At 34.5% G+C, this 20735-nt stretch overlaps 1 protein-coding gene and 2 pseudogenes across 1 annotated transcript; 2 read left to right on the top strand and 1 right to left on the bottom strand.

Annotated features, from left to right (window-relative positions):
- The first annotated feature begins 2227 nt into the window (after window positions 1-2227).
- On the top strand, window positions 2228-3998 carry LOC114420446 (annotated as a pseudogene).
- Window positions 3999-6147: 2149 nt separating this feature from the next.
- On the bottom strand, window positions 6148-8826 carry LOC114420447. Its single transcript, XM_028386339.1, has 7 exons — window positions 8691-8826; window positions 8147-8295; window positions 7447-8041; window positions 7257-7349; window positions 7077-7093; window positions 6707-6956; window positions 6148-6284 (listed from the first exon to the last, which is right to left on the bottom strand). The coding sequence occupies exons 1-7, from the start codon at window positions 8824-8826 to the stop codon at window positions 6148-6150; spliced, it is 1377 nt and encodes a 458-aa protein (XP_028242140.1).
- A 5479-nt stretch (window positions 8827-14305) lies between these two features.
- Window positions 14306-17077, top strand: LOC114419034 (annotated as a pseudogene).
- The last annotated feature ends 3658 nt before the right edge of the window (window positions 17078-20735 follow it).

A 20735-nucleotide genomic window follows, 5' to 3' on the forward strand; every position in this document is an offset into this window, starting at 1 on the left:
CGAAGCTGACATAGAGAAAACAGCTTTCCGAACGCACCATGGGCACTATGAATACTTCGTTATGCCCTTCGGCTTGTGTAACGCACCTTCGACCTTCCAAGTAGCCATGAATCACCTCCTCGCGCCGTTCCTGCGTTGTTTAGCAGCTGTGTTTTTTGACGACATACTCGTCTATAGCGACTCACTGTCATCCCACGTTCAGCACCTCGACATAATCTTCCAAGCTCTTCTACGAGGTCAGTACTACTTAAAGCAAACGAAATGCTTATTTGCTCAAACCCAACTAGAGTACCTTGGGCATGTCGTCTCCAGCAATGGTGTAGCTCCCGAGCCGTCCAAGATTCAAGCCATCATCCAATGGCCAACTCCAACATCAGCCAAGGATCTTCGAGCATTTCTTGGGCTCACAGGGTTTTATCGGAAGTTCATTCAGAAGTACGCAGCTATCGCAACCCCACTCACCCATCTGTTCTGTAAGGATGCATTCGAATGGTCACAAGAGTCGCAGGATGCCTTTGACAAACTCAAAACCTCCATAACCAGTGCGCCGGTGTTGGCTCTCCCTAACTTCAACGAGCCTTTTACGGTGGAAACAAATGCATCTAGTACCACCATGTGGGCTATGCTCATACAGCAAGGACACCCACTAGCATTTTTTAGTAAGAATTTCAGCCCACGTTTGTCACATGCTTCCACGTACGTGAGGGAGCTTCATGCTATCATCGCGGCAGTGCGAAAATGGCGGCAGTACCTTCTCGGTCGTCCATTCACTATCCTCACCGATCACAAGAGCCTTCGGGAACTCATGTCGCAGGTGATCCAGACCCCGTAGCAACATTACTATCTCTCCAAATTGCTTGGTTTTGACTATACTATACAGTATAAGGTTGGTGCAGCTAACGTTGTCGCGGACGCACTCTCGCGACGGCCACCTGCTTCAGGCCAATTGCTCCTCCTCTCTATGCCGCAAATGGATTTCATGCGTGATATTCAACAAACGCTTGAGAATGATCCCAGTTTTTGGGAGTTGGTACGCAACATTAAGGCGAATCCTTCAGCATATCCTCAGTTCAGCCTTAGTAAGGGTTATTTGCTGTTCAACGGTCGAATTTGGTTGAATAAAACCAATCCTTACATTCCTTCCTTATTACTAGAATTCCATGCCACACCACTTGGTGGCCATCTGGGAATAGCCAAGACCACGCATCGTCTCGAATCGAGCTTCTTCTGGCAAGGTATGAAGCAGGATGTTAAGCAATTCATTCGAGAGTGCAAGGTTTGTCAGCAGAATAAGTCCAGTACTAGGCGCATGGCAGGTCTACTGCAACTGCTACCAACTCCGACGGGGGTATGGGAAGACATCTCCATGGATTTCGTAACCCATCTGCTGCCCTCTAACGGCTTCACTGTCATCTTGGTCGTGGTTGACAGGTTCTCCAAGGGGGTGCATCTTGGAGCATTACCCACAGGGTTCTCAGCCTTCAAAGTTGCCACGGTATTCCTCGACATCATTTGCAAGCACCATGGTTTCCCTAGGAGCATCATTTCTGATAGGGATCCTGTGTTTCCGAGTGCCTTTTGGAGAGAATTGTTTCGAATCTACGACACTCGTCTTCGGCTTAACACAACGTATCATCCACAATCAGACGACCAGACTGAGGTAATGAATCGTGTCCTCGAGCAGTACCTCAAATGCTTCGTTCACTCCTAGCTGTCAACGTGGTTCTGTTATTTGTCTTTCGCAGAGTGGTGCTACAACACTTCTCTACACTCTAGCTCGGGGCTTACTCTGTTTGAGGTCATGTATGGCAAACCTCCACCATCAATTCCCCATTACATTCCCAGCTTAACCAACAATGAAGCTGTTGAGTCCCTAGTTGAATCTCGTCAAGTTATGCACGCTAAGTTGCAGAAGAGACTGGAAAAGGCTCAAGATTCCATGAAAAAATATGCAAATGTTCGATGCGAAGATATAACATTTTCTGTGGGCCAATGGGTCTACGTGAAGCTCCGCCCAACCCGCCAGCGCTCAGTTGCCGAAGTCAACCATTCGAAACTATCAAAACGTTACTTCGGACCCTTCAAGATTCTGGCTTGAATAGGTGAGGTCGCGTACCGATTAGAACTTCCGGCGAGAGCATGCATTCACCCTGTTTTCCACTGCTCCTTGTTGCGCCATCATCACGGAGCTCCGCCCTCCGCCACGGAACCTTGGCCCCGGGAGATCATGGGCCATAAGCCCTTGCAATGCCCCCTTTGCATCCTGGACAGCAAGTTCGATACTTCTACATCTCCTCCAACTCAATTGGTCCTAACCCAATGGGTCGGGCAACCTCCCGAAGACACTTCTTGGGAGCCATGGCCTGAATTACAAGAAGCCTACCACCTTGAGGACAAGGTGGTGTTCGAGGGAGGAGGTATTGTTAGCACCCACGCCTCTAACAACGATGAACGTCGTCCTCCTGTCGCCACGACGAGGCCCACTCGCATGATAACTAAACCCAATTATCTGCGAGACTATACCAGCTAGCATTCTATCCGTTCATTGTAATTAACTATAAAATTGGTTATAGTTTTATAACTGGTTATAATTATAGTTATTTTTTTAAAACTAATTTTTTTAGTAGCCCTAATTATAATGCCCTAAATAATGAATGAAAATCATTTTTGTTAAATTGCGTAAAACTTCAGGCTTCAGCACTAGCGTGCAGCTGCAGCTAAAAAGCTGATTCAGCCAGTCAGCCCCAAAATGACCAATGGTGTTGCGACAGTAAAAACTTTATATGAACCTCAGAATACAACCAATCAACTAAATATACCTCAAACAGTTGTATTTATCAAATAAAAATGTGTCTAACTATATTACTATAAGGAGGTTAATAACTTATCGTACGTGGATTAATTTCGATTACAAAATTTATGTGACATGAAAGAAATTAATAATGAGTTAATAACATGGTTTTATCCTTTCTCTTTCCCCATACGCTAGCCAACAAACCTTAATTTCCAAGGATGCTTCCATCATTCACCTAATAACCAAACAATATAGGTATGCTTGGTTTCCCTTCTTGGTTTGATATAAGTAGATGTGTACAAGCTTCCTGTGGAAAGTGGCAAGACCTACTTACTGAGAATCATCAATGCTGCACTCAATGAGGAGCTCTTCTACAAAATTGCTGGCCATTCACTCACTGGTTGAAGTTGATGCCTCATATGTAAAGCCCTTCAAGACAGACACTCTTTTGATAGCCCCTGGCCAAACCACCAATGCCCTTTTAACTGCTGACAAAACCTCTGGCTAATACACAATTGTAGCCTGTACTTTCATTGATTCTCCAGTGGTATCTGTGGATAACTTGACTGCTATAGCCACATTGCAGTACACTGGCACTCTTTCCACCACCCCCACACTTTTCACCATCCCTCCCCCAAGAAATGCAACACAAATTGCTAACGACTTCAATAAGTCTCTTAAGAGCCTTAATTCCAAGAAATACCTATCAAAAGTTCCACAAACAGTTGATTATTCACTGTTGGATTTGGGATTAACCATTGTCCATCTTGTAGAGCAGGAAATGGGAGTAGAGTAGTGGCTGCCATCAACAATGTGACATTTGTGATGCCAACCACTGCATTGCTTCAGGCACATTACTTCAACATTTGGGATTAACCCTTCTCAGGTTTACAACTACACGGCGACTCCACCAGTGGTTGCTTCGCAAACCACAAATGACACCAAGGCTTACAGGCTGGCATTCAATTCCACTGTTCATGTTGTTTTGCAGGATACTGGAGCTATTGCTCCTAAGAGCCTCCCGGTTCATCTTCATGGGTTCAATTTTTCCGTTGTTGGCTCTGGTGTGGGAAACTATGACCCCAAAACGAATCAAAATAACTTTAACCTTGTGGATCCTGTTGAGAGGAACACAATTGGAGTTCCTACTGGAGGATGGATTGCTTTCAGATTCAGAGCAGATAACCCAGGTAAAAATTCTTAAATCTAATTCATACTCAAAATCTAATTCTTAAATCCAATACCTTGGTAAGCAAAAAAATACTCAAAATCTTTATGGAAGCCAGGAACGGACCCAGAAAATGTTGAGTGTCACATTGAATAGAATAAGAAATTAATATGGTACTTAAGTTCCTTATTAGGATATACTATACCGATACTAATACTAATGGTGAGTGAAGACTAAATAATGCAAGTCACAACTCTCAATTAAAACAAGTACAAGATTACTAAATGATTTTATATACATAAAATATTAAGTCTACATATATAATTCCATTAAAAATATTTGAGGAGAAAGAGGTAAAAGTCACGTTCTCTCCTTCATAACCGTCCTTGCCTTTGAAGAAATTATTACATGGTTTCAGATCACCGTAGTGTTAGTTAATCTTCATGTGGCACAAAATCTGAGTTTTATTAACTTCTAAATTGAAAAACTCGACTATATGGCAGGTAGGGGTTGATCTTATATATTGCACATCCAATCTTTTCATATTAACTATTCTAACATTTGATAGGAGTATGGTTCTTTCACTGCCACTTCGAGGTGCATATAACAGGGGGGTTAAAGATGATATTCTTGGTGCACACAAACAAGGGGAGGCCTTCCTATGCATAAAAGAAACTTCGGAAGGATACAGATAAGCCAGGCAAAAAAAAAGAAAAAAAGAAGAGAATGGAAGGGAGGATGGTTATTCAATAAACGGGTTGTCCCAATTGCTTCTTTGAGCTAATGGGAGCATTTCTTCTTGCACGTTCTGTAAATTGGAGACAACATTTTGGTTTTCTTTGAACATGCACCTTTTCTTTGTTAAAGCGATACAAATCATATGTACCGAGGTTAATGAGTGCATACTTTATTGAAATAAAAATGTTACATGCTTCATTCTTTATATGGTTGATCTTTGGGTCATTTGAGGATTTCAGAACTGTTTGCATTAAGATTTGGTCATTTATACAAACTCAAAATAATGGATTCTAGCATAGAAGATTCAAATGGTTAGCAGTTAGCACTAACTACATTAATTTTTGTTAGTGTAATACTAGGATAACTTAATCACATTTGAGTTATACGACTTTTATACTATAGCTATATATATAGTTCTAGGATGAAGGAATATAAAAATTCTTCGAAATTATTTTCCTTCTATAACACATGTATAAAAGTGTTTGCAAACAATGACATATGTAAAATCCACTACTCTATCTGTACGCCCGCAAGTGAGAAAAAAACACATGAGCTAATAGGTAGTTTACATACACCATGTCTCCTCATGATTTGTCAATATCCCCTTGAATTTCCTTTCCTTTGTATGGTAATCTATTTTTTAACAATTTCCATACAAAAATGGACACCTTCACATACCACCCCATTCCTTACTTTTAACAAAAAAAATCAAAGAGGGAATAAAACATCAAGAGTGAGACTCAAATGTAATAATTAGTTAAGGGATAAGTAACTATCTCAATGGAGAATACGTTATTAAACAGAGGAGTAGTTACCCATAAATAGATGTTGATGAGTCTGATTCAGTCTTTTATTAGGAATTTTGTAAAAGATACTAGTGTCTTCTTGGTGGAGAATATGGTATCAGTTAGGAGAAAATATGTAGACACGTCATACCCTACATTTGCTTTCACAGGGATTGAGATTATCATATTTGATTTCAAGTTATTCTTTGATCCCCTTTATCAGCATGCATGTTGTCAACACCATTCAGCATCTCATTGGAGGTCATTTAACTGCGTGACTCGTGTCATAACATAACGTGTAGTGACTTCATGGGGTTTTCCATTTTCAATACTTAGTTTATTTTAAAAAAATCATTTTTAGGTAGATGAGATTTTTGAAGTATATGCTGAGAAAAGTTGAGTAAATGACTATGACTCTACCATTATTACAATTTTCTAAATTTCGTAAGGGTGGTTAGCTATGTGGTGTGGTGGTAACTTGTAAGTGATAATTGCAAGTACAAAACAATAAAAATATAGTAAAGTGTTGTTCATGTTTATTTTGCGCAACAGGTGTTTCATCCCAAAAGAAAGATCTTTATCTTGAGACCACTAGCGAAGGTTGTTGATACTACATAAGCCAAAACATAAAATTGTGCTAAGACTGGCATTAAGCCATTCTGCTAGCCACCCCATTCTTTGAAAGCACATTGGCCAGTTGGTTTTGCATAGTTGTCAAGACGGGCGTAGCGGAGCAGTGCGGCCCACCCCAAAATTGGGATAACGGATAGCGCGGGATGACCGTTATTATAATATCTTTCTATATATGTTATAATATGTATGTATATAAGTTCAAGAACAGAAAAATAACTGAATACATAGTTACTTAAACAAAAGTTAGTAGAAAGTCAAGCAAATAAAGGACTTAAAGCCTTAGTCCCTTTAACATAAAGCCTAAAGTAACTATAATAATAGACAAGTAGACATTAAAATTCAAATAGACAAATACAAGTTTCTTAATACTAAATTACTAATCAGAATCTTTATCCTCTTCAAGATCTAAATCATTGTGTTGTTGAAATCCATCACTCTCACTAGCATTAGAATTGTACTCTTCTTCCCCCTCTTCTTCATTCTCTTCTTCCACTTCCACCACCTTTTTTCCTTTTTCATTTGTAGGTGCAAGTGCAGCTGCTGCCTTGTTTATATGTGTTTGACTCCTTGTGTTTTGTAAAGGTTCACCAGCCCCAGTTGCCTCAGCAACATCTAACCAATTCAAATCATCATCATCATCAAAATCCAAATCATTACCAGCTTCTTCTCCTTCCGATTCTCCCAATAACCACTCATTGCTATCATCATTATCATTTAAAGCAATAGGATCAATCACATCATGACACTCAAAGCGATCTAGAAGAGCTTGGTTATACTTAACATAAACCAAATCTTGAAGCTTTTGGTGCTCAAGCCTACTTCTCTTCTTTGAGTGAATCTATAATAATTTAAAAAACATGAATGCTAGTTACTTAGTTTCAATTTCAGCTTCTAAAGTTTCATAATTTTAAAAAACATGAATGTTAGTTACTTACATGCTCAAAGGTACTTCAATTACGCTCACATCCTGATGAGCTACAAGTCAAACTTAGAACTTTAATGACAATGGTTTGCAAATGTGGTGTTTTTCCTCCATATAATTTCCACCACTCAGTTGTAAAATGCAATTCATATGCATTAGCATTTACACAAATTATTAATTAATCATTCAAATTTATAAGTGAATTTTTCCACTTACCAGGAGATATTTCAGTCCTTGCTTTCACTGCTGCAGTCATACCAAACCTCTCTCTAGCCCTTTTATACACTACCAATTGTTTGTGAACTTCAACTACAAAATCATCATCTTCACTAAGCTTATCAATACATTTGTAGAGGCCATCCACCACTTCATTTGGTGTAAAAGAGCTTCGGATTTAGATAATAACCCCCTGCATGCAAAGGGTGGTGAAGTTGGCAATCCCATCTTTTATCAATGATTGCAAGGATATCCTTATACTTCCCTTCATTGTTATTGAAAGCTCTTTGAATTGCTTTTTTGGCCCTATCCATTGCTTCATAAATGAAACCCATTGCAGGTTTCTTTTCATTATCCACCAACCTCAACACACTTACAAGAGGCCTCATAGCTTTTAAAGCATAAACAACATCATTCCAAAATGATGGAATAAGAATAACATCTGTTGCTTGCTTCCCCTTGGGCTCTTTAGCTACCTTAGACTTCAACCATTCATCTGAAGTAAACAACCTTCTAAGATTGGCCTTTTGCTTATGCAATCTTTGCAAAGTTAAGAAAGTGGTAGCAAATCTTGTAACTCCATGTCTCACCAATTCAGTTTTTTGTGTGAATTTCCTCATGGTGTTCAAAGCCAATGTATGGTTGTAAATGTAGCCTACAAGCTTGATGCCTCTTTGTATAACCCTTTTTACTTTTGGGATCTTTTCAATATCTTCTAGCATCAAGTCAAGACAATGTGCAGCACATGGAGTCCAAAATATTCTTGGTCTCATGACTTGTTTTACCTAAAAAGACCAAAATCAATAAAATTGTATGAGTAGTGTAACAATTAAAAGTTATAACTATAAAAAAACTTCATTAAGCATGATTGAATTCTCACCCGCCAACACATAATTACTTCCATTGTCCGTCACCACTTGAATAACATTCTTTTCTCCAATCTCCTCAACAAAGCTATCCAAAAGCTCAAAGATCTTCTGACCAGTCTTCATGTATTCAGAAGCATCCACACTCCTCACAAATTGTGTTCCTAAGGAATCTAGAAGAGTCAACCAAGCATGCCAATATGGTTTAAGAGGTCAAGGTAGTATTTTCTTTGACATAAAGATATGCCTTTTGTGGAATGAGCAACCTCAATTCCCAATAAATATTTAAGTTGTCCCGAGTCTTTAATATGGAAATTGGAATGAAGAGTGCGCTTAATATATTCTATTTCTTGAACATAATTGCCCGTCAGCACTATATTATCCACATAAATGATTAATGTAGTAAAATCAAACCCATGATTTTTAATAAAAAGGCTATGATCAACATGAACATGTTTGTAACAACAAGACAATAATAATTGAGAGATCTTCTCATACCATTTTTTGCTTGCTTACTTCAGACCATAGAGCGACTTGCATAGTTTGTAACTCTAATTGGAAGAATAACCAGGCAAGCCAGGTGGGATGTCCATGTATACATATTCTGAAAGATCACCATGAAGAAAATCGTTATTGATGTCTAATTGTTGAAGGTGCCACTGATTGATTGAGGCAAAAGCGAGAACAGTACAAACTGTGGTCATCTTAACTACTAGAGAGAAAGTCTCAAAGTAGTCTATTCCTTCAACCTGAAAATACCTTTGTGCAATTTTAGAACTTTTGTTTGTACTAAGAGAATAAGGTAATTTCTTTTGTTTTGCTAAGTGGCAAACATCACACATTTCATTAGAATCTTTTGAAATAAAAGGGTATTGTTGATGTAAAACATAGAGACAATTTCTTGATAAATGTCATAATTTAAAATGTCAAAGCTTTGAATCATTGATGGTGTTGGTAGTAATGTTGTTTGTGGATGGTGACCTATCTTTTTCGATTAGCAAATGGAATAGTCCTTCCTTCAATCTAGCCAAACCAGTCGTCTTCAATGTGCTCAGATCCTTTCCAAGCTTGTCTCTCCTATGCTCGAATTTCTCCATCTCATCATCACTACCTCATGTCTTTTTCATATGATGAAGAACCAACCAGCTTCCACGAAGCTAGTAAGCATTAGTGCTGGCAGGATGCTGGCGTTCGTGTTGAATAATCATGGAGAACACGCGAGTAGCGGAAGGTAAGGGATCGAGCCATGGCAAAGCGTTCATCGAGGCCCTTGAGAAAACGGATGATGAAATCCTGTTGATGATATAACTTTGCAGAGTAGGGGCAAGTAATCAAGGGGTGAAAGTTATCAAGCTCTTCCCAGAGAGACTTAAGTTTGGTATAGTAGTCAGTAATAGAGAGATTACCTTGCTGGAGGGAATAAATTTCTTCCTAGAGCTCAGCAACCCGAAGGATATCTCCTTATGTGAATCATTCTCTGAGGTCAGTCCAGGTGTCAATGGCTCTCTCAAAGAAGACTACACTCTGAGCAATGGAAGGTGAAAGTGAGTTGAGAAGCCACGACATCAGAAGAGTGTTGCAGCGTTCCCAGTGAGGGTAAATAGGGTCTATTTCTGAAGGAATCAGTATGGAGCCAGTGAGGAAGCCCATCTTGTTTTTGGAGACAAGAGCCATGCGTACATAACGAGACCATCACTTAAAGTTGGGTCCTGTGAGTACAGGAGTAACAAGGATGGAAGATGGGCTTTCACTAGGGTGAATATAAAAGGGACTGGATGAGTTTTGGCTAGGATCTGAGAAAGGTGGAGCTAGTGGAGGAGGTGGGGGATCCTCCTCACCAGAGGAAGTGCTAGGTGTGGTGGCCATGGAACCTTAAAGGCTCTAATACCATAAGAGGAACAAAGAGGTATGCAGGATAAAATGAATTTCTGTATATTTTCTGTCATCAAATGATTACATCCTTTTATACTATGTACATGACAAAGAATGACCTAAAACCTAGAAAGGATAAGAAGGAATCAAATAACAGACAAGACATATTCCTGTACTATTGAACATGTCACTAATTCTAGAATAATCACTAAATACAATGAAGAAAATAAGAAAAGAAATAAGGCAATTGTTATGATTATGTTGTGTTGAGACTTGAATTATATGCTTCTTCTAATAAGCTTGATATTAATCCAATCAATGTGGATTTGATTTGTTATCACTAAGCTGTTATTATAAGCTTTTGACAATTAAGCGAACACAAGTGAAAGGGATTTTGTGTCACGTACTTTTCATGTAACCTATGTAAACTACATGGATATTGATTAGCATTGTTAATATCTCTATATGTCCTTTAGCCGGAATGATATCGATATCTACATTAAGTAGAATATTGTGCATCTATACACAAACATACAAAAAATATGAAATATTATTTCGTTTGATAATAAACATTATTTTTTATTGCTTTAGTCTTCTGGCACGATATATATAGGGGCCCGTCTTGTAATTTTTTTTCAAGTATGTGTGCAACTGAAATATTCTGCTATAGACTTTTTGATTGATGCATGCACTGACACCAATTATGAAAGAAGGGTTCTGAATTTTGTCCCAATTAATCACATTCTTTGAAAATGAAATGTTTGTCATAACTTGTATTCTATATATGTTATGATATTAACATTTCCAATATCTGATTTCTGTTTGGTAAAAGTAGTATATCATATTAATTAAATGAGTATTTAATTTTTTTTGTTTTATTTATTTATTTTATTGAATGGTTGGTGTGAGACATGTTTTCTTTCCAAGGCTTATAGAACATTGGTCCTAATCTTGCAGAAAAAGGGGTGGGTTGCAATGAGCCATAGGCATGAAATACATGAAACCTAATAATTCACTCTTTATTTATTAACTCAGACATCGGTTTTGACGTAAAAACATTTTAGAATGATATCATTCTAAAATGATTTTCAAATTAAACTTGTCTTAAAAAACTAACCATTCTAAAACGGTTGTGACTTGAAAATCATTTTAGAAAAACTGTCATTCTAAGATGATTTTGACTTGAAAATTGTTTTAGAACAGTATCTTTCTAAGACAGTTATTTGCTTGAAAATTATCTTAGAATAATAGCTTTTCTAAGATGATTATTTAGGAATCGTCGTGAAAAATCTTAACTTTCTACAATATTGACTTCAAAGACAACTTAAAATCGTCATTGGATGTGTCAGAAAATCATCGTTGAATATTTTTTTTTTGGTAGTGATACAATGTTACTTTGTTTATTTCACCTGTGTTCAATGAAGAAGAATAAATGATATGTTAAAGATATTTATTGAAAAATAAAAATATTGTAATGTTTCATTTTTGGTGTCCACAACTTGTGCTAATATCAATATATTTAATAAAATAACTTGCTTATAAAAAATGTGTTGAAAATATGATGACGACATTAATGAAAAATATGTCAAGAAATTAGAAGATTGGGATAAACAAGATAAGAGATATCTCCATTGTGAGTATTTATATGCAATTTTGATGCTTTGACTTTAATTTATATTTTTTGTATGTCCTCAATTTTGGTGAGAATAAGTTCTTGATAATACACATAGATCTATTTAGGGATTCTCTTCTAGCAAGATGAGACCTAATACTGACCAAATATTAAGAGACATGCTTATTTGCTTATCATATATATCTTAATTAATGTTAATTAAGAACCAAAATCGATTTCATGTGTCAATGGTCCTTGCCCTTGTTAACTAAAAACTCAATTTATTAGTAACAAATTAATTATTTAGATTAAACTATGGTGCTTTAATTTGTTGTTATAATTTGCAATGATTAATTTTTAACTTAAGCAATCCATTTATGTCCTATATTGTAGGAGTTCTTTTCGATATGAACTGATTATAGAAATATATAAAATTGATTTACCAGTCGTGAAAAAAAATGATATAATACCTATTTTAATTTACCATTCACTACTTCTTATAGGTTTCTTTTATCATATTTTCTTTTTTCACTCGTTTTTCTTTATACAAACAACATAAATATTTTATTTTCTTTCATAAAACATCTTTTTCTATTATTCCCCTTTTATATTTAATTTTCTCTTCATTTTTTTTACGGATTGTTTAGATTAAGATACTATATATATATATATATATATATATATACACACATGTGGTAAGAGGAACTCAAACATTAATCACCCCAAAAATCAACCTTTAGGCAAACAGCCACCCACAATTTCGACATCTAAGCTAGTCGAAAGAGGATAAAGATCATATAAGAAAGGACTTTCTCATCCTCTTACCTAATTCCTTCATTATAACATACGGAAATAGGAAAAATAAAAATAAATAGAAGTGTGATAGTGGTGTACACGTGTAAACCATGAACAACGAGGTCGACATGTTGTGGTTGGGATGATCGGTGGCAATGCAACACGTTTATGTCGAAAGTGAATCCTTAATTTTTTTTCTTTTTTACTTTAATATTATCCTAAAATATTCGTATTATGTCTCTCTTTTCCCTCTTACGCATTTAGTTGGTAGTTTTTACATTAGTTGAATGTTTGGATTTCATTTGAACGGTATTATTCAGTGATTTATGCTAAAGACCATGGGATTACTTATGATCTATTTAATGTCGTAGAGAATTTGGATAAAGGAAAGGAAATGGCATCTGAAAATGAAAAGCTTTCCATTTTTTTCTTCCAAGTTTGCTTGACGTGAGATTATCATTTTTAGTCGATCTGCTTTAATAAAAATTGACTTCTGGATGCACAATGTTGTTTGAATTTCTTCTGGGGTATTATTAAACTTCACTATGTTATAAAGATGATATTGTTTCAACACTAATCATTTAATGTTGGGGTTGATGGAATATCTTTGTAGGAGATAAGGATACTCTACTGTCATTGAAACAGTTGAGAAACTAGCAACAAAAACTGTACCGAGGCACTGCTTGTGCTTTTTTTATTTTTTGCTAGCTGAGTCACTCCCTAAACTGCAGTACTGCTTGTTCTTTTCATTAATATAATCTACTTTGTTTATTAAATAAAATCATTCAAGTAGTCATATTAAGAGATAGTTGTAAAGGACATTGGTGGTGATCTACAACTAACATTATATGGAAGTGACAAAAAACAAAAAAAAAATCGATTAAAAGAAGAAAAAAAAATATAAAAATAAAATCTCTTTCAAGGTTTTGAGTACGAATAGATAACTAAAAGTAGTTGCTAATAGTAAAAGACTAACACAACTGGATACTTTAGCATCGGCGAAGCGACGATCTCAAGATCATCATTAACAAAGTTGACGCTAATGTATTTGTATCAACCAAAAGAAATTGACGTTTAATAACATTAAAATACTAAAATATATAAACTTAGGACTAAACTAATGAATATTAATATTTTAAATACTATTTATAGAATTTAATTACCTTAAGAACTATTTAAGAAAAAAATACTTAAAGACCTATTTAAGAAAAAAAATACTTAAAGAAAAAATTAATATTTTACTCTTAATATTTTACTGATCACATTCATTAAAGATAAAATGTTATTTATATAACATTATGTACAACCAATAAAACAACGAAAAAAGAGAAAAATAGAAAATAGAGAGAAAAATGAGTTATAATTAATAGTAATAAAAAATAACCATTAGCCACTTATTCTTTATAATGTTTATGTTTTAATTTTCTATATCTAGAAACTAATGGTTTTAGTATTCATCTATATACTTTTTTAACTCCGTTTTATTTTTTACATATTTTTTAATTTGATTGAGTCTTTACAATTTTGGACCATAGAAATTAAAATAAATTAACAAAATGCACATGTACAATCAACAAGTAGCCGTTGGTCAAACTAGTATTAGAATTTCATTTTTTAAAATAAAATTTCAAGTTCAAATCTTATAAATAAAATAATATCATTAAAAGAAAAGAATTACTAAAATTGATTTCCTCCTAATAGATATCAATAAGTCAATATATCCTCGGCACCAATATTATTCAATCCAATATATATATATATATATATATATATATATATATATATATATATATATATATATATATATATATATATATAACATGAATAATGCAGCTAAAAATTAACAGCAGATCCTGGACTCTTATGCCAACCTCGGTTGAGTTTACATACGTTACTATCATTTCTCCATTGTCCATTTGGTCATGAGTTGACAACGACACCTTCATCGTCTCACACAAAGCCCTGAACCAAAAAATATTGTTAGTGTGTCGCTGTCACCTTAGTCTTTCTCTCTCTCTCACTCTCAGCCCCCACAAACATCCTCAGCACCAATCACAACTCAACCCCTTTGACTCTCTCTCCTCTTCTCTGTTCCATAGATCGCTGTCTTTCAATCACTTCAAACACACACACAGAGCTGACACATTTCTCTTCACTCATTGTACCACCCTCTGCACTGCACACATCTCACAGCCACTTCTTCCACTTCAATTCTTCTTAAAATTTTTAGCTTTTTGCTTTTCCTTAGTTGCCCCCCCCCCCCCCCCCCCCCCCGTCTTCACTGTTTTTTGTTCTATCAAAGTTTCTAACACCAATAGTCCAATACAATTACTGAGTGTCACGTCTCCTTAGCCTTTTCTTTTCTCTTTTGGTTGTCATAGTGGTTGTTTCACCTTCTCTTAGATCTGAAGAGTTTCTTAAAGGTTTTTGCTTTGCCCATCATTGATTCTCTTCAGTTTTTGGAAAATAAAGCCTCTTTTAGATTCCTTTGTCCATAAGGAGCTCCTATCCTCTGCATTCCTCTCTGGGGTATCTCTCTCTCTTTGAACTTAGAGAGAGAGAGGGAGAGTTATTAAAAAATCTTGTTTTGACATGCTTGGTATGTACAATTGATATTGATATCAATGAATAGGGGAATTGAAGTGCTCTCTCCAGCCTCCTATCTCCAAAGCTCCAATTGGTTGTTCCAGGAAAGCAAGGGAGCAAGGTGGACTGCAGAAGAGAACAAGTTGTTTGAGAATGCTTTGGCTTACTATGATAAGGACACCCCAGATAGATGGATGAGGGTGGCAGCCATGATTCCAGGGAAGACTGTTGGTGATGTGATCAAACAGTACAGGGAGCTTGAGGAAGATGTGGGTGTCATTGAAGCAGGTTTGATTCCAGTTCCTGGCTATACTACTGCCAGTTCTTTCACATTGGAGTGGGTTAACAATCAAGGCTATGATGAGTTCAAGCAGTTTTGTAGTGTTGGGGGGAAAAGGGGTGCATCCACTAGGCCAACAGAGCAGGAAAGGAAGAAAGGGGTGCCATGGACTGAAGAGGAGCACAGGTAATTCATTGCATATCATAACCTTTTTTGTGTGTGTGTGTTTTATGCCTTCAGCAGCGAGCACAATTTAGATCAATGTTCAAATTTATGGGTAATTTAATTAATGAATAATCATTGGTTAGCTAGAATGTTAAAAAAATCTATATTTAAGACTCAAGAGGTTTCTTTATATCCAAGGTTTTAAGAATGATATGTGACTGCAATTTTAGCTGCAATATTAAGGTTTTTGAGGTATATGCAACCGCAGTTACTATCGCATTTATCTGTAATTTCCAACTCTATCAAGAATTGTGGCAAAACTACAACCAGGATAGTAACTGCAATTTAAAACCTTTTTTTATAGGTATTCTGGTTAGAATGGCTTGTGTAAGTATTTGGTTGGTTGAGTGTTTATAAATAATGTTCTTCTTGATTATTATGTGATTTTGCCATGTCACATGCTTTTCTTGCTGATTCTTTGCATTTGCATATATGTCTCATGTTCAGGGTTTTTGCTCTTAACCTATTTTAATGTCTTTGATTAAACAACCACAGACAATTTCTGCTGGGTCTCAAGAAGTATGGTAAAGGGGATTGGAGAAACATCTCTAGGAACTTTGTGATCACAAGGACACCAACTCAGGTTGCAAGTCATGCTCAGAAGTACTTCATCAGGCAACTTACAGGAGGGAAGGATAAGAGGAGATCCAGTATCCATGACATCACAATGGTCAATCTCCAAGAAACAAAATCTGCTTCATCAGACACTACCAAACCCTCTTCTCCACTTCAGAACCAGAAATTGTCTAGCATGGTTAAGCAAGAATATGAGTGGAAATTGCCGTGTGAAGGCATGCCAATTGTTTTCAATTCCACAAGTGGAAACATGTTCATGTCTGCACCATTGCATGGCATTTCTTCATATGAATCTAGACCACAGGAGCAAAATTTACTTAGACAATCTTCATGGATGCCAGTTTTCACCTTGTGATACTATTTTGCATATGCAATTGATGCGATATCGATGATCTATGCATTTGATGCAGGGTTTAGAGTTTTGAAGGTACAAAAGTTTAATCCTTTTTCCAGTGATGTTGGATTGCTTCATAGATGGTTTTGTGTGAATATGTTTAATTAGAATGTGTGTAGAGATTAGTTGGAATCTTGTTCCGATATTAAGATTCTGGGACTAGTCTGTCAGAGAAGAAGAGTTTGGTGATGTGTAATATGATTTTCTGATTACATGTTTTGTAATTTGATTGTAGTTAGAAGGAAGGTTTTAGTGAGCTTGCATCTGATGTTCATCTTCCTATATAGGCAGGAGTTATCTGCAGATTGCCCTCTGAGGAAGAGGAGTTATCTATTACCTTTTAAAAAGATGCTTCAAATAAATATATTCAGTTCTAAGTATGCATAAAGAATTAAATAAAGGCATCAATCATGTTGATGTACTAGTGGTGTAATACAAAGCAGTTTGGACTGTTAATTTTTATAACCCTATATTAGGAGTGTATTTCAAGCCAGAAAAAAGTTATGATTATACCAGAAAGCTTTTTCAAGTGTGGTGAGGAGTTGGACAGAGCTTTGGTCCTCATGTAAAAATGTGATCATAAAGCATTTTGATATGAAACATAATGTCTTGGAAGCATTGGGTCTACAACATGGTGGTCATTAAGATCCAAGCTGAAAGTCCACAATTCTTCAATAATTCATTGCTTTTATGTGCTACCATTAAGTCCACGAGTTACTTTTGATTATATAAATGTTCAGTTAGGTGACAATTGGTTATAGTTATCTTACGTGGAGAATTAATATTTATAGAGAAGATTGAAGAATAATTCTAATGGGTAGAATCATCAAAGGGAAAAATCATTCACTCACATGCTTTTTTAGACAAGTGGAAGCAGTTGATTTGGGCACTAGACCTTGTCATCATATGCTTGGTTCGCAATTGCTGACTCACACTGCATTCCTTCAAAGTGACACATAAATGTATTTCCTTGCTTTAGTTGATTCCACAGAAGAAAAAGATCGTTTAAGGTAGTTTTGTCTAATAGATAATTGTGTATTTATTTAAATATAATTTTATTAAACGATATTTTGATATAAAAGTTTTTTTATATTATCATTTAATCATGAATTTTTATATAATTAAAAGTTATTGACTTTTACAATAATTATTTTAAAAATTATATTTATAATATTTTTTAATTAATTGACAATATAATCAAAATTAAACTCCATATTATGCTGGTTTTAAAAGAATGTTATGCTGTTTCACTGCACTTCATTGGTAAAATAATAATTGAAATGGGTTGACTGAGATTGATTTCCAATATAGGCCTTGTATGAGAGTTAAGGGCTAAACCGACTTTGTTACGGAATCTTGACCGTAGATGAAAGCAAAGGCCACAAATTTGAGCATCAAATGCTGCTTTCTGTTTACCTTTCACTTTATTGTGTTCCCAAGCATCTTAGTTTTTTCATTTTATTCTTTCTTCTTGTCTCTTTGGGCATTAGGATTTTATTTTACTTTATAATCTTTAGTGCATGTCCCTGTTTCGGCATTTCCTTTGGCACTTAACTTTGACTTGTTTCCCCTGCATTAATCAATAGTTAATTCATTACTCAAGAAACCATAGGATCATGCTGTTACTCAAATTCCAAATCCTAATCTCTTTATCTTGGAACCTTATGCCTTTCTGTGGGACAATCTATTGGATATTGTTGATCAACCAGCGGGAAATTGTGGGTTAGGAACGGCTCTGTATTTGTACTTTAGACCCGAATTATATGGTAAGATTTTATATATATATAAAAAATCTTCTTTTTAGTTTCTTAATGAATGACTAATGAGACAAACTAACTTAACTAGTTACAAAATATAATTTTAAGGATTTAATATTTATTTTTCTAATTTCAAATACTACTATAACAACATTCCACAATTTCAAGGACAAACACGAGGATTTATTCGACACAAAAGTGTTCAACCAACTCATTTTGAATATGTAACAATTGACTAAAATTACAAATATATTATTATTGTATTATTTCATATTTTAATTTTAATTATTCATTATTTATCATCCAAATTTAACAAAAGCTAAACGATATTGAAAATTTCATATCAATTGTGACCCCACAGCGTTCATTCGTAGAGTTAAGAATTTAAATCTTGGAATTAATACTAAAGAACACTGAACAATCATTCTCAATCATTCTCAGCTAAAGTAACTAGTCTTATAGTCATGATGCCTAATTAAAAAAATATATTTGACCTCCATGAAAAATGTTTGTCAAGGTAATATTTTATTCGTCTAACTTTTAGCAAATAAAACAGAGTGAGTAACATGCTTAAAGAAAAGTTCTCACATATATAATATCATGGCTTCTCATATTTGGTTATACTTTTCTAAAGTTAAATGTTAATTAATATACTTAGATATTGATTAGAAATTAAAAGAAGATTTTTTTTTAATTAAAATGATAAAGTTGTGTTCATATTTTTTTTACATCATCTTATAATTTCTATAATCAATATATTTTTTTAATTTCTTAACTAGAACTTTTAAGATATTGATTAGCAAGATACTTTCCAAAATCCTACCATTTGGACGGTCCAAAAATAAATAAAAAATAGACGGTAGTCACAAAATTATTGATTTCTTTTTGCTTTTGTTATTGCTGTTACTAATTGTTGGCATTAAAATCGTTGTTGCTTTTGCAACCTTTGCTAAAGGTACAGTGCTCATCACTCTGCTTGCGCCTATAGTTTTGGTCCCACCCACTAAAACCAAAAACTTATGAAGCAATAATGGCACCTAAAAAATTTCCCCATGATAAATGACAAAATTCCACTTCCTTTCATTAATGAAGAGGCAACTTTGCTGAAGTTGCAAAGCAGAGCACTTCACATACTACTTTATTTTATCTAGGTTAATAATTATTCTTTTAATTAAATGTGTAAAGTCTTGACAAATTCATTCATGATGAAAATTTAAATTTTAGTTTTCAAAAGTAAAAAAATTACGATAAATCTATTCATCCGTTAACTTACATTCATTATCGTTAATGAAAAAGTTTATGCGATACATATGGACGAAAATATCTCAATAATGATTATCAACATGACTCCTCAATAGATTGGATTAAGATGTAAATTTCTATTGACCTAAAATATCAATAATTTTCATTTGACTAATTTGTTAGACCCAAAATTTCATTTCATTTAAAGGTAAAATATAATTTAATCTTCATTTTTCCTCCTTTATTTATTGTTATCCGCATAACATTGCAATATGCACTATAGGAAAGAAAACATAAGTTAGAACAAATATTATAATAAACATAATATTGATTAATAACACTACTAGAAAATAAGGTTTTAACATCGGTTATTAAGGACTATCAACATCGGTTATTAATCGATGTTGAAAGTACCAACGTTGAAAGTAATAGCGTTAACATCAATTTTGAAAAACTAATATTAACATAAAATGTCAACATCAATTATTTAAATAACCGATGTTATATAGTAAAAATTATCAAAAGAAAAAAAGTCATATATCTTAATATCAACATCGATTTTTACCAAAAACTGATGTTAATATATATAGACAACATCGATTTTTAGTAAAAACTAATGCTATATGTGTATATTAACATCAATTTTTCCAAAAAATGATGTTGGTAGTCAGCAAACAACATCGATTTTTAGTAGAAACCGATATTGTTTTCTGATAACAGACATCAGTTTTTTGTAAAAATCGATGTTGTATGTTCAACAACAACATCGATTTTATAATGAAGCTTAACATCGGGTTTTTCAAAAACCGATATTAATATATACATACAACATCAGTTTTTAGTAAAAATCGATGTTATTTTTTGGATTTTTTTAGTGTGCTGTCTTTTTTTTAATAACCTCAGATTAATCTGCAAATTTAAAAGCAGAACCATAGCAGATAATTTTCATTTTGTTTTCAAACAGTTTTTATGAGAAATTTCATAAAAAATTGATTATTTGCTATGAATTTAAAGAATATTTAATGTGCATATAACATGAATTGTAAAAAAATGTAAATTAACTAAACTACAATTCCAAAATTAAACACTAATTATTTCATTTTTAACTTTCAAATAATAAGTTGCCCATTGGATGCGAAGCGCCTTCAATCACTTTGGTTCCAATGGTCTAGCATCATTGCACTACTGCATGATATAATAAAACATAAGTCAATAATATATAATACCAATTATAAGAAAATGAAATACATTTGAATTAAACAATTACCGTTTTT

The sequence above is a fragment of the Glycine soja genome, chromosome 7, assembly GCF_004193775.1.
Source record: "Glycine soja cultivar W05 chromosome 7, ASM419377v2, whole genome shotgun sequence".
NCBI lineage: Eukaryota > Viridiplantae > Streptophyta > Magnoliopsida > Fabales > Fabaceae > Glycine > Glycine soja.

Excerpts from the sequence above, each read along its gene's own strand:
- LOC114420447 (XM_028386339.1), bottom strand. The coding sequence starts at position 8,826 with ATGACCACAGTTTGTACTGTTCTCGCTTTTGCCTCAATCAATCAGTGG. Across the intron at positions 8,296-8,690 it reads CATCCCACCTGGCTTGCCTG|ATTCCTTAGGAACACAATTT; the intron begins GTTATTCTTCCA and ends TGACTCTTCTAG. Across the intron at positions 8,042-8,146 it reads CGGACAATGGAAGTAATTAT|GTAAAACAAGTCATGAGACC; the intron begins GTGTTGGCGGGT and ends TGGTCTTTTTAG.